This window comes from Pezoporus flaviventris, unplaced genomic scaffold (genome assembly GCF_033815535.1).
Source record: "Pezoporus flaviventris isolate CSIRO_AGI_PZ_B2104156 unplaced genomic scaffold, CSIRO_AGI_Pfla_v1 ptg000105l, whole genome shotgun sequence".
NCBI classification, from domain to species: domain Eukaryota; kingdom Metazoa; phylum Chordata; class Aves; order Psittaciformes; family Psittacidae; genus Pezoporus; species Pezoporus flaviventris.
Window position 1 is genome coordinate 1,360,150 of NW_026892653.1, and position 12,870 is coordinate 1,373,019.

Consider the following 12,870-nt stretch of genomic DNA (forward strand, 5'->3'; position numbering starts at 1 on the left):
AGCATTGCCAGAGAGGCACAGCAGCGTGAGATGGCCCGGAACCAGGCTCGGTCCAGGTAGTGATGTGTGGCTCGAAGTGGATGTGGCTTCATGGAAACCCAAATCTAAAATCGCATAATGTTTGGTTTTAAAGCAAAATGGATGAATTTTTACTTCCTATGCAATGAAGCAGAAAGATTTGTGCATCCTCATCCCAGCTCACACGTCCCACAGTACCGCACGCGCTGTGGAGATGCTTCCATCGCTCTGCCCGCGCTGGAGGAGGTTCCCTGAGTTCTAACCACCGACCTTCAGACCTACAACACTAAAGTGATGAAAACTGACAATGCAATTTACTTTGCCTTAATGAGCTTGAGACAATGGGAGGAACAATCTGTCGTACTGTGTTACGCTGAGGAAACGCGCAGTTTTCAGTGGTGATGTTTACTCTTTACAGCTTTGGGGGGTCTCTCCAGTGGCCTGGAACATGTGCTGAAAGCCAAACCTTTATTTTGTTTTAGTGGGGATTTTTCACTTTTTTTTTTAAACAATGCTTTCAAACTGAATTGTATTGAAGAAAACTGTTACTTTAACACACATGCAGGTGTCACAAACCCTCTCAAAATAGCAAAAATCAACAGCAAAAAAGTAAGGAATACTAATTTCTGTACCACTTCCATTTTGGTTTGATGCCCAGGGCTGGGCACAGCATCTTGTCTAACGTTCATCAGTGTCGAAACCGTCACAAAAGGACTGTCAGACTGAACCTGTGTCCAGCAAACTTTCATTCCTTTCTTCAGAGCTCTCTTTGGGATCGTTTCCTTTGTGTGAAGTTAAGGCTGATGTTTCTTAAGTGGCTTACGTGTACTTTTAGGTAACGGTTTTAAGTGGCAAAGTCTGGTTTTAGGGTAAGTTCAACTTCAGAAGTCTCAAGTACCTTAAAGCAGTGCGAGTGTTTGATGAGCTAACAGCGATTCCCAAGCTTTCCCTACACCCAGCGAGCTGTGGCTCTGGATCTGTGAGCAAACGCTGTTCAAAGCACCACAAACCACCAAAGTTGGTAAGTCTGAACAGAGCACTTTAGTTCTGTCAAACAACCCTTACATCTGTTTCTAAAAGGCACAAATCCATCTTTTCACCCCCCAAAAAGCAAGGCAGCTTGTTTTAGAATTGTAGTTCTGGCTTTACTGGCTGAAAGAACCAGTTCTTAAAACCTATTTTTATACATTGAGAGATGGGGATTTCAAAGAAAGCTATTTATTCCTGTCTTGTGTCGTAGAAGGATCAAAAGAATTAGTTCTCAAAATGGATTTCACTGTGGAATAGAAGTGATTTTTAAATGCAAAGGAGAAAGGGAATCCCAAGTCCTTCCCTGCAGGGGCACGGAGAAGTTAGCGCCGAGGCTTCCCTCGGGAGGAGCGAGTGACACGCGGTGCCGTCTCAGAAGCGTTTTCCATTTGGGAGCGTTGGCATTGGGAATAGTGGAAATGGGATGGAATTCCCAGCAAGCTCCTCATCACGCTGGCAGCCTGGGAGTGAAGTGTTAATAAATAGGCCAGGCTCGACGCCCAGCAGCAGGAGGGTGAAGAGGGAAGCCTCACTGCATCAAGTGGGGTATGGATGAGAGCGCTCCACGAGGCTCCTCCTTCAGAGCACGCTGCACTCCCCTTTTTGTGGAACCTTTTCATGCCACGGTCCGTAAATCCTGGCAAACTAAGTGCCAGGCTTCCAAAAATAACAGGTTAACTAACGCCAGGCCTTTGCCATTACCCGCATTCCATCCTGTGCTGTTCCTGGCTGGAGCTGCAGGGTGAGGGTACTCAGAAATGAAACGCGGCCTGGTTCCTCCCCAGAATAAACCTGACATCATCTGAAATGCCAGCACGTGGGTTCGCTGCCTGGTTGGTTACCAGAGGGCACGGAGCTCGGAGCTGTGCGTTCAGGATAGTCTGGAATGCTGTTAAATGAGAGGGATGTGAGCAGAGCTGGAGAGAAATCCGTGCGACTGAGCGCTTCCAGGGGCCAGGAAACGCGTTGGGTGGGAGAGGCGGCAGCCTGACGACACCTCCTGTACCGAATCCTTGGATCTAGCCCTTTGCTCCCTTCCATTTTTCCTCACATAAGGAAGAACCGTGTTGGTACTGAAGCGGAAAGCAAATCCTGTGTGTTTTCAAGTGCAGTTTAATAGCTTCTCTTGGACATAACTTTCCACTAGGAATGAAGGAAACTCCTGCTCCATTTGAGCCATTTCTTCTACTTCGGTCAATTCTAGTATTACAAATTGTGCATGTAACTTTATAAATATTTTAAATAGTTTTGTAAATATTTAATATTCAGCTAATTTGATTTTGAATTGTAAATGTCAAGTATTCTGGTATTGGGATTTTTATGTTTTATTATACTTTGTTAAAAGTAAAATTGTACATTTTTAGAATGTTTTTATCTGAGTAAATTTAATGTATGGAAAATAAAGAATTAAACAGAATCTCTTTGTACTTTTCTTAATTTAAAGGGGCTCCATCTGTGTGGGGGCTTCTCCTGCCTGGCACTTACCGGGGGCTTTAATTCAATTGCTGCTGCTGTCTCTCCACCTACAGACATCTGTGTGTAAGCACAAATCCATCGTGGTGCTTGCAACCGCTGGCTGAGCCAAGGAAGGATGCTCTGAAAGGGTTTCTTATCCAGAGTGGCCCAACTCCAGTGCCTGCCCACAGCAGTGTTGTGGGCAGGATGAGCAGGGAGGCTCTGCCTCCTGTTCCAAGGGAAGTCAGCAGCCAAGCCTCCAGGCTCCACTTGGCCACGTTGGCTTGGCCCTCGTGCACTGACTGCAGAGCAAGGCACAGGTTGGGGTGAGCAGGAGGAATCATCACCTTGCTGCGTCCTCAAACCTTCCATGGCCAGTGCCTGGGCCCATTCCCAAGGAACAGAGTCCTGGTTGTGAGAGCACCGGGAATCGGAAGCTGAGGGAGAGGCTGGTGAAGCAGGAACAGCAAAATATGGGAAGCCATGGGTGTGCAGGAACACCCTGGGCCATACCTGGCTATGGAGCGGAACAGTTTTACCTGTGGTTCCTCCCTGAGCTGTGCCCACCGATCAGCACCAGCGGGTCCTGTGCCTAAGCAAGCTGTCCAGAAATAACCACACGAGCCATAGGGAAATTGGGATGTAATCCATCCATATCAGCACTGTATTAAGTTTAAAAAAGCAACATTTGTACAGGAGTATCAGTCAATCACGTTGTAATTACAAGTATGGTTGTCAGTTATGAGTTAAACAATTCCTTACACGAACAAAAACTAAACATAGAACAAGCTGCATTTAGAAGTTTACATTGGAGTACAAACACAAAAAACAATAAAAAAATCCCAAGTCAGTCAGCCTTGTGAAGGAGATGCATGCAGAGAGGTGTAGGTAGTAAAAAGTGTACACCTTGCTGAGCTAGAGTGCCGAGGCGCAGTAGTATTGCTTGGTTTTCCCCAGTTATAGTAGTTAGCTTCCAGTAACAGATGCAGTTAGTTTACAGACACATAATATACACGAGTAATCTCATCCTGCTATGCTTCACTTGACAATGACTCCAGAGGAGAAACACCAGTCCTATATAATACCCTTCCTCTGCAAAGCCTGTCTCAGGTCAGGCCTAACGCCAGCATCGTCCCAACCCCATACAAGTGGCAGGAAACATCAGTGATGGCAAAAAGGATTTGTTCATCGACTGGGCAGCAGCTCCTGGGCCTGAGCCGCTTCCAAAAGCCGTTCTCCCTGACCCAAACAAGTGCCAGACTGGCTGGGCAGCGTGGGCTGGTAATGCCACCGGCAGGTACAACGGGAGCAGTACAACAAAGCATGGAGGGCCCTGCCAAGCCAATGGGAAGAGCGAGGACGGGCATTGCTCGTGTCTTAAGAGACACTGTCCCGCTCCATGGCTGGCCACACGCATCCCCAGTGCTGCCAGTGGGCCCCTCCACTACCTCCTCCTCTCAAGGGAACAGCAAAACTCCAGGTTAGGGAGGGGGGAAATCTTCTGGAAGCGAGCTCATGGTGAAAACCGTGTTTCACTGAACACAGGGACTGGGAATTCTTTACAGACTGGAGTTTATTTCAGTGCTACCTGTCTGGGTGTGTACTTTACAGTTAAAACACTTCCTAAAACTACAATAAAGCTGTGGTGTTTGGTATGAGTATTTCAGATACTGGCACCCTTCCTACACTTCCAGTGCCACAAAAAACAAGAGATAAAAAGAGTTGGACTCCCCCCAGCTCACCCCAAGCGCTCGCCTTCACTCGCTGCAGCACTGGCACGAGTCTGATCGAGCTGTTCTGCTGTGGAACATTAAAACATTTTTGCTCTCATGAGAAGCCCTCCCATTATTTTTTATTTTTTTTTTTTTAAAAAAAGAAAGTTTTAAGGAATAAAAGGGAGATTTTTCAAAAAAACTGTCACACGAAACACTTTAGCTCCTCCCTGGTGCCTGTTTGCTTGTTAGAAGTCAATCGAGTGTCCCTTTTGTTTGCAATTTGTCACATACACGATCGGGTTCCGTTCATAAAGTCCAGAAATGCAAATGTGCCTGTGTGGAATATTACAGCAGGTTTCAAAGCTGGAGGTGCTCGTCTGTACTGTTTAATAGTTACAAACAAGGCAAGGTAAGATGAGACACCTGCTAAAGCAAGACTATGCTAAAGTACTGAGAGCATAGGTGACATCCATTTCCTTCCCTGGGGTGCGTGTGGGGAAGAGTGGGGGTGATGGCCAAGGGTAAACCAGAATCCTAGGCTAGAAGCCACTCGCTCTTAGACAGAAGATTGCTCTCCGAAAGTCTCCTGAGAGGCGTACACCATGTAGAGGAACCCATCCTCGTCCTTCTCGCTCTCGTACACCTCGGATATGGGTGTGGAAACGCTCACCATGCTGTGTCCGTTCACCAGGAGGAAGAACGCCTGGTTGGAGTTCAGCTGCAGGCGTCGCCTGTCAGTGAGGGGAGCAAAGGGGGAAGGAGTGTGACAGGGGTGACTCGGCATCGCTTTACAACAGGCAGCAAAACAAAGTCCTTCACCGCTGGTAGTTTTAAGATGTCCCCACCCAAAGCAGCTCTTGCCACTGGAGAAGGCTTTTGCTTCCCACCCCCAAGTTCTACTGAGGTCACCTACTCAGTGCAGTCAGACATAGCCACTGGCAGGAGCCCTTCTTCCTCTGGGAAAGCTCCTCTCGACAAGGGTGTTAAACTGAAGGGAAAAGGAGAAGCCAAGGTGATCCCCGGACAAACAGGGAGCACGCAAAGCCTGTGGGCCCTTCGGCTCGCACCTGAGCTCAGCAGCATCTCACTGGAAACATAAACCCAAGCTGACCTTGAGAGATCAGGCAGGGAGGCAGGGCAGGGCTTCCATGTGAAGGCCCTGGGTCTGTTAAAGTCACTTTGTCACCAGCTCTGTAACAGCCTGTGTTTAACCTTCGCAGCACCTTGCACCCTCGTCTCATCCTGCCCAGGAGAAGCATCATAGGGAGGGCAGAGAGCAACAGACTGCACAGACTGTGTGGCACAGTAAACATCTAACTTCAGCATTCCTCTGGGATCATTCATTCCACTTGGGGGGGACGCACAGGTATTTCTGCTAAGATGCCTACCGGAAAGCAGGTCTGCAGACCTTACTTCACAGTAAGCAAGAGGAGGTTAGACAACTGCCCCTGCCCATGGCAGGGGGTTGGAAGGAGATGATCTTAAGGTCCTTTCCAACCCTAACTCTTCTATGATTCTATGTAGAGGTGCAATCAAAGAAAGGAGGAAACAACACAGTGCTGCTCACTGCTGAGGGGCAGCAGCAGCTGGGAACAAGGCTTTATTTAGCCTCCCTGAAGAGGAACCCGTCCAAACCTTCAGGGACAGCAGGCTGGGAGAAGGCAGCAGCTACCTGAGGACTGGGAAGGACAGGCTTTGCTATAAACAAGAAGGGCTGGCAGAGGACCAAGTCCAGCTGGTGCCAAGTTATCTATTAACAATAAAGCCAGAGCAAAAAGGTGGGAAAATTCCATCAATTGCTGTTGATCTCTTTGCCCAAGGTCTTTAATGTTCCATGAGAAATTCTGTCAGACTTAAGCAATCTGGATCATGCTTCCAAAGCCCTATCTCACTTTCTTACTCATGTAATAGCTGGGATTTGTTTGTTACAGGCAGTTTCTGTACAGGCCCTGGAGGCAGGGGATTGTTTGGACAACCTGGACAACTCCCAGTTTTTGTAGCTTGTGGCCTCCATGAACCAGCTCCGGGCTACACCGTGACCAATGAAAAAGCAAACTCTGGTTTGCTGCTGACTTCCAAGTTTACCACTTGAGAACTCAGCTTTTCCTTTAAGCCAGGAGACATGCACTTCTAGCAGGACTTCTGACCACAGTTTCAGACCACACAACTTCCACTCCATGCCTATTTCCTCCTTGACTTCTGTTGTAAGCAAAGCTCAAGCATCCCGAGCGGAGCAGTCTTCAAGCCATGGTCTGCAAACAGCTTGGACAAAAAGACACTGATACTATCATTGAGGGAAACCTCGTTTCAGGATCAAAGGGAGCCAACATCAACCCTGAGCAGCAGCTCAGAGCTCTGGCTGGGAGCCTACACTCCCCTCCAGTGGGTGGGAAGAGGCAAGCACTCCAGAGAGGGACTCCCAGCAGGAACACTGGAAAGGAAGGCAGCCTAAAATAGCCAAGCAGGAAGCACTGAAGCCCTGGGTCAGAGGCACCCATATTAGGCAGGGATTCATGGCCCCACACTCTCTCCTACATCTCTGGGAGACAGTTATGTCTCTTGAAAGCAGACTAACAACAGTTTTCAGAGGTTTGTTTTTTTTCCCCAAGCAAAGCCAAAGGAAAAACACCAGTCTGTCCCAGTGATGATACCGAGGGCTCATGAGATGAATCTTCTATGTATTGCTCCCAAATGCATACACCAGGTGGGGAATTAACAAATAAACATAATCTTAGGCTGATTCATCTTACACTGAAACCAAAGCATATTACCTGATAATTTTGATTAGCTCACTCATGTTAACATGATCTGGCACCAGGAACTTGGTCTTATCCAAAACTGGAAGCTGCTTTTCTCCCTTGTACCTTTCAATGATCACCTAAGGAGAAGCACAAAAAAGAAAGGAGCTGAAGATGTGAAAGGCAGAAGCGGTGTCCGGTGCCTTCATCTCCCCCCTCCATTCTAAACAGAGCAAAGTACAAGCATTTATGCTGAACTCCATTTCCCCTCATTTGTGAATGCAGCCTCTCACATCTGAAAAGCAACAATTACAAGTATCTTCATGTGCTCCTCTTGTTCTGTTCACAAGAGTCACTGCACAAAGAGGGAACAAACAGGGTTTTAACAGCACATATCACAGCTTCAGAGCAGTTTTAGAACAGCTCATTTGCTGGAGTCATTTAATCTAGCACTGAATTACCCAGCAACAAGGAAACCCAATAAAAGATAAAGCACACTTCACTGTAACACATTACAGTGGCTGACTAGGGACTTTGGCTGCTATAGAAGCCTGCCAATCCAAGCAGTTTTCACTAGAATTTCTCCAGTTTAAGATCTTTCTAAGAACTACACCTCCAGATTAGTACGTGATTCCATTCACCTCCCATGATAGCTCTGACAGATGAGAGAAAGCTACCTTTGTAGGCTATAAAGCCTCAAAGGAGAGCACTTTCTCCTCCTTAGACTCAAGACAGCACACGTAGGAACCACTAATTCTGTCAAGATCGCTAGGTAGTAACTACTGAATTCACAAGGAAGTTGCAGATTTGCCAATTTAAGCAGCACCCTGCCCAGCAACTGTATATAGTTCCTGCTTTTAAGAAATGATCTCAGAATTCGTGCACTCCTGTTTCCACAGCCATTTGGGGTTTGTTGTTTTTAAAGCAAGGGTAGCAATGTGATACCATCCGCTTGGATCGTTTCCACGCTCACGAGGCCTGGATGTGTGGAATCTGCTCAGGTGAAGAGATAGCAAGCCAATTTAATGATTTCAGACAAAGGCTTCCTTATAGCAGTGTAAACAAATGCTGGGAAAAAATACACCACTGTTTTTAAAAAGGCATATCATGACCAATAGATAGTATTTCCAACGGCAAAGGATGTTTATAGCATGGGGAGATGTACCAGCTAGCGTGACACTGACATCTTATCTCATGCAGGGCTGCTAATGATAATAATGAGGCAATGATCCAAGTTAGGACACAGACAAGCAACCCCAGCAAGCCTCCAGAGATCCCAGCAGGCCTCTGCCATCGCTGGGAGTCTGCATCACTGCATCTTCACCAAGTTCATTAGGTCGCTCTGAATTTTTGCTAGTAATACATCCACGGCTGACTTAAAATCAGAGTTTTGCTATAAATCAGTGTCTTTCCATCTGTGGTCACAGAGCTTGGGGACTACAGTGAAGTGATCTGTAAAAGGTGGGTGAAAAAGCAATCCTCTGTCAGGAAAGATTTGTTAGGAAAGGGCCTTGGGAAAACTGTGCATTCAAGAAAAGTCAAAAAAAATCTGTGCTGTAAAATAGAACTTGTTCCTATGCCCAACAACACAGTAAAACAGCAGCAGCAGCTTCAAGATGAAACAGCTTTAAAGCTGAGCAGAAGCTGAAAACTTTCTGGTTTCTACTTGACATGGAGGCAACAACTGCTTTGTGAATGAACTTGTTCTGAAGTGCAGACAGTTTGCAAGCAGCCTGTTCACAGCAGAATTTCCATTCACAGGGATCATCACCCCTAAGTACCAAAGGCTGATGCATCCAATAGAGTTCTCTCTTCCACCAACCAAGTTCTCTCTCCTAAGACCTTCCCTGTTCCAGCCCTAAGCATTTATTGCCTACCACGGTGACAGCCATCACACAAAGCCCACCAGCTGCAAAGAACTCGTTAGTAATATAACACAACCCATGCCTTTTGCTTCCTAGGATGCTTTACTTTGCATTTGTAACCTCTCCGGTGCCATAAATGAAAGAAAACAAAAATACAGGCAACATTTGGGGCTGCCAGCTAAAGAAGAGTAAGAAGGTGAGGCCTGATCTTCTCTTTAAGGTGAGGTGGAAGGGTCTGATAGCCAGGATGCATTTCTGGACCCTGAAGACAAGCCCATTTCCCAACAAGCATTTCCACCCCTCTCAGTACAGACTGGTGACGAAAGGCGGATCTGTCTCTCCATTACTGTGTCATCTCCTTGGCTAGCCCCTGCAGACTCTTCTTTTGGAGAAGAAAAACACTGAAGAGAGCTGAACACTCAGGAGGATCTCAGAGCTCAGCTGGGGCGTGGTTTTCTTTGAAGTTACAACACGAAGCAGCAATACACAGGAAACCAAACTTCCTCCAGACCCAGCTAGCACCTTGCTCTGCCACACTGACTGCTGGCTACTCGTTTGAGAATGTTTCTGAAACCCAGGCTTAGTGACCCTGAGCAGCCAAACTTTCACCTGTTTGGACAGCTCTTTTACAGGCTTCTAACTACTAACAGGAATATGAGACTGGAAATTGAAGTGAAAAATAAAAAGAACCAGACTTACTGGTATTTTAGTTGGATGCTGCTCTCGAATCAGTCGTACATCTTCCACTCTTTGCTCTGCAAGAGATTTAAAAAAAGTCTGGTTTACATCCACACTTAATGGTGTTATTACCTTATTTCTCCACCACTGAAGAGGGGGACTGCATGTTAACAACAGCAAATTCAGGTAAAGCAGTTTCCAAATGGAAAAGCACTGTCACAAGTAAAACCTCTCCTGTGACATATGACACTTTGCTCTTTAACCCAAGGTGACAAGTACTGCATGCATGCTACCTGCGACTCCTAGAAAGCATTGAAGGAGACAGCTTCCTCCCCACACACCCCTCATTTTCTGCCCACTAAAGCAGACATTTAATCTCGTAAATTTATGGCACCAAATTACACCACCCAAGTTAATGACTAAGTCTTCTGTAACATTTCTGTGAGATCCCAGAAGAAGAGGTAGTCAACGCTTAAGTGAGAGCTGAGACCAGCCTAAGCCTGGCAGCATCAGCTTACCCTGTCCATTCTAGTATTACCAATTACAGTTTTCTGGTTTGATTATGCTGCACTCATTGTTGCAGAAGCTGTTGGCAGGTTCTTCTGTACCTAAACATTGCACTGCTCCCTGTGCCAGGTTTCAGGATAAAGTTCATCTCTCCTCAGACGTAAATATTAATAGCACAGATATTATAAACCAGGCTAAAGTACATGTCCAAGGCAAAGTAAACAGGAACAGTTGCTTTCAGAGGCAGTTGCATCTGCTTATACCCTGCCTACTTTCAGATTCAGCAAACTCAGTTTTAACCTCTCTGGTCCTTTTCAGCAGGTCAGGGCTTTCGAGGCCATCTCCATCTCGTAAACACCTCTCAGTGAGGAGATTTAATGTTGCATCACAGCTTTAACAGACACTCAGCTAGGGAGACGTGCCTCTCGTGGAAGAGGAAGAGCTCAGATCAGCACCCGTCAGGCCGACTCCTTTCTGGTATGTTAATGCTTAGGACACATTACCTGTCCCGTCACTCAGCAGTAACATCACTCAGCTCTCCATTAGTCTATACTGAATCTGGGTGCATGAAACACATCCGTGTGCCTTTTTAGACGCCTGGTTAAGGAAATGCAACTCACGTGAATCACGGTTTTGAGCTGGAGATGAATCAAGCTGAACTAAGGCAGGGAGCATGCAAAGCCTTCACCTGACTGCAGGAGTGAGAACCTGAAAGCCATCCTGCTTCACATCCCACAGCGTGAGCCACGCTCTCACAGCATTAACACTTCAAGGACAGAGGCAGAGATTACTAGCTAATTAAAATACTTTTTAAGATTAACTAGAAACATAAGATACGGCGAGTAAATGAGACCAACTGTCAGCCTAGCAAGCACAGGGAGGTTTGATTAATTTTGCAACCGAAACAGGTTTGTCCATAGCGATGTTATTCAGCAGAACTCCCTGGAGTAGCAGGAACATAAACCGGACAAATCACTGAGATTATTGTATATGGTGTGTTCAAAATCAGGCTTCAGTCAGCCACAGATAAACACTGCTCTCTGACGACATTAGTTGCAGTGGCAACTGCTTGGCTGCCATCCTAGCTGAACTTAATACCTGCAATAGAGGCTGCTGACAGGCAATGGGGTCAACAACAGTTTTGGAGGAGTCCAAGAAAAGGGGCAGCTTAAAACCAGACTTTGCTAGATTGACATTCTCACTGCTTCTATGCAGAGAGTGGCTTACGCTCAACTGAACAGCAAAGGGTGGGCGCATCAGAAAGCTCTCTTAAGCAGCTTGCCTTTAACCCAAAGGCAGAAGGAATAGAAAATCTGGATCAATTACTTCCACCAATTCAATTTTACGTATAGGATTTCATACTTCATGCAGAAATAGGTTACGCTGCCAGTTCTTGTTACCCTCAGAGCATTTCAGCCTCCCTCACTGACACACATGAACAGATACCAAGATCTTTGCTTGCTCTGGTCCCATCCTAAGCACAGACAGAAGTGTTGGCACGGCTCTATCAAGGCTGTTCCTTCTAGAAAGGGACTAATCTCATTTCCCCAGCCACCATTACACAGCTCTTTTTGATGCCTTGCTAGTTTTCAGTAACTAAACGAAGACAGGAGGCATACAACCCAGTCCACTCGGGTAGAGAGCTCCTCACCCGGAGCCAAGCACCGAGCTCTAAGCGGAGCTTAATTCTCCTGTCAATAGCACAGACACGGCCGGGCGCTGAGCAGACACGTCGGGAGGTGCAGGCGGGCCCAGCTCCTGGCACACAACATAAAGCGATGTCTCCTGGCTCCTGGGCATTTTGCGGTCGATAACGGGTGGTTCGGAGATGCCAGCTCCTCATCCCAAGCCCCTCTCCCGACGCAGAGCTCATCCTGGCACACCAACGGTGTCCGCCTCCATAGCTCGCTCACGCCTCCGGACATCCAGAACAGAGCCCTGGCACAAGGGAAGCTCCCAGGCTTCCCCACCTCGCCGGGGAGCGGAGCCCAGCCCGGGGGTTGTTTCCATCTCGGTGCCGGCCGAGCAGGGCGGTGACTCCCCTTCCGCCGCAGCACCGGGGACACCGCGGAGCCCTCGGCGGAGCCGCACGGCCACGGACGGGGCGGCCGGGCCCGCTCCGGCCGCTGAGCCCCGCTGTCAGCGGGAGCCACCCCCGTGTCTGGGGCTCTCCGCGGCTCCCACACGGACCTGCCCCGATCCCTCCCCGCCGCCGCCCTGCCCCTGTCCCTGCCCCGCCAGCCGAGCGACGAGGCCCGAAGGGCGGCGGGGCAGCCTGAGGGCCCTGTCAGCGGCCCGGCCCCGCCGCATCCCTTCCGCGGCGGGGGACGACACTCACCGAAGCTGCGGCGCTGCTTGAAGCTCTTCTCCGAGGGCATCGCGGCGGCTGCTCGGCCTCGGGCCCGGCGGCGGCTCTGCACGGCAGCGGCGGACAGCCCGGAGTGCCCGCGCCCGGCCCCCCCCGCCGCCACCACCACCACCGGCGGCTTCGCCGTCAGCTGACAACGGGCGTCACGGAGGGGCGGGGCCGGCACGGGCGAGGCGACGTGTTTGGGGTGGGACCTGCGGCACCCGGGGGGGTCGGGTACCGGGGGGGGTGCGGTACCGGGGGGGATGGGGTACCGGGGGGGATGCTCGGGTACCGGGGGGGATCGGGTACCGGGGGGGATGCTCGGGTACCGGGGGGGATCGGGTACCGGGGGGGATGCTCGGGTACCGGGGGGGATCGGGTACCGAGAGGGATCGGGTAGCGGGGGGGATCGGGTACCGAGGGGGGGATCGGGTACCGAGGGGGGATCGGGTACCGGGGGCGATCGGGTACCGGGGGGAATGCTCGGGTACTGGGAGGGGGGATCGGGTACCGGG

General features: G+C 49.0%; 1 protein-coding gene and 1 long non-coding RNA gene across 2 annotated transcripts; one reads left to right on the forward strand and one right to left on the reverse strand.

The window, feature by feature from the left end:
• The first annotated feature begins 512 nt into the window (after nt 1-512).
• LOC133281620 (uncharacterized) lies at nt 513-2,464 on the forward strand. The gene is made up of 2 exons (XR_009747554.1): nt 513-1,561; nt 1,605-2,464. It is a non-coding gene; the product is annotated as an uncharacterized LOC133281620 (long non-coding RNA).
• A 2,083-nt stretch (nt 2,465-4,547) lies between these two features.
• On the reverse strand, nt 4,548-12,471 carry MAP1LC3B (microtubule associated protein 1 light chain 3 beta). The gene is made up of 4 exons (XM_061477354.1): nt 12,344-12,471; nt 9,520-9,575; nt 6,989-7,095; nt 4,548-4,948 (listed from the first exon to the last, which is right to left on the reverse strand). Exons 1-4 carry the CDS (start codon nt 12,381-12,383, stop codon nt 4,774-4,776), a joined length of 378 nt encoding a protein of 125 aa, XP_061333338.1. The 5' UTR covers nt 12,384-12,471; the 3' UTR covers nt 4,548-4,773.
• Between the last annotated feature and the right edge of the window lie 399 nt (nt 12,472-12,870).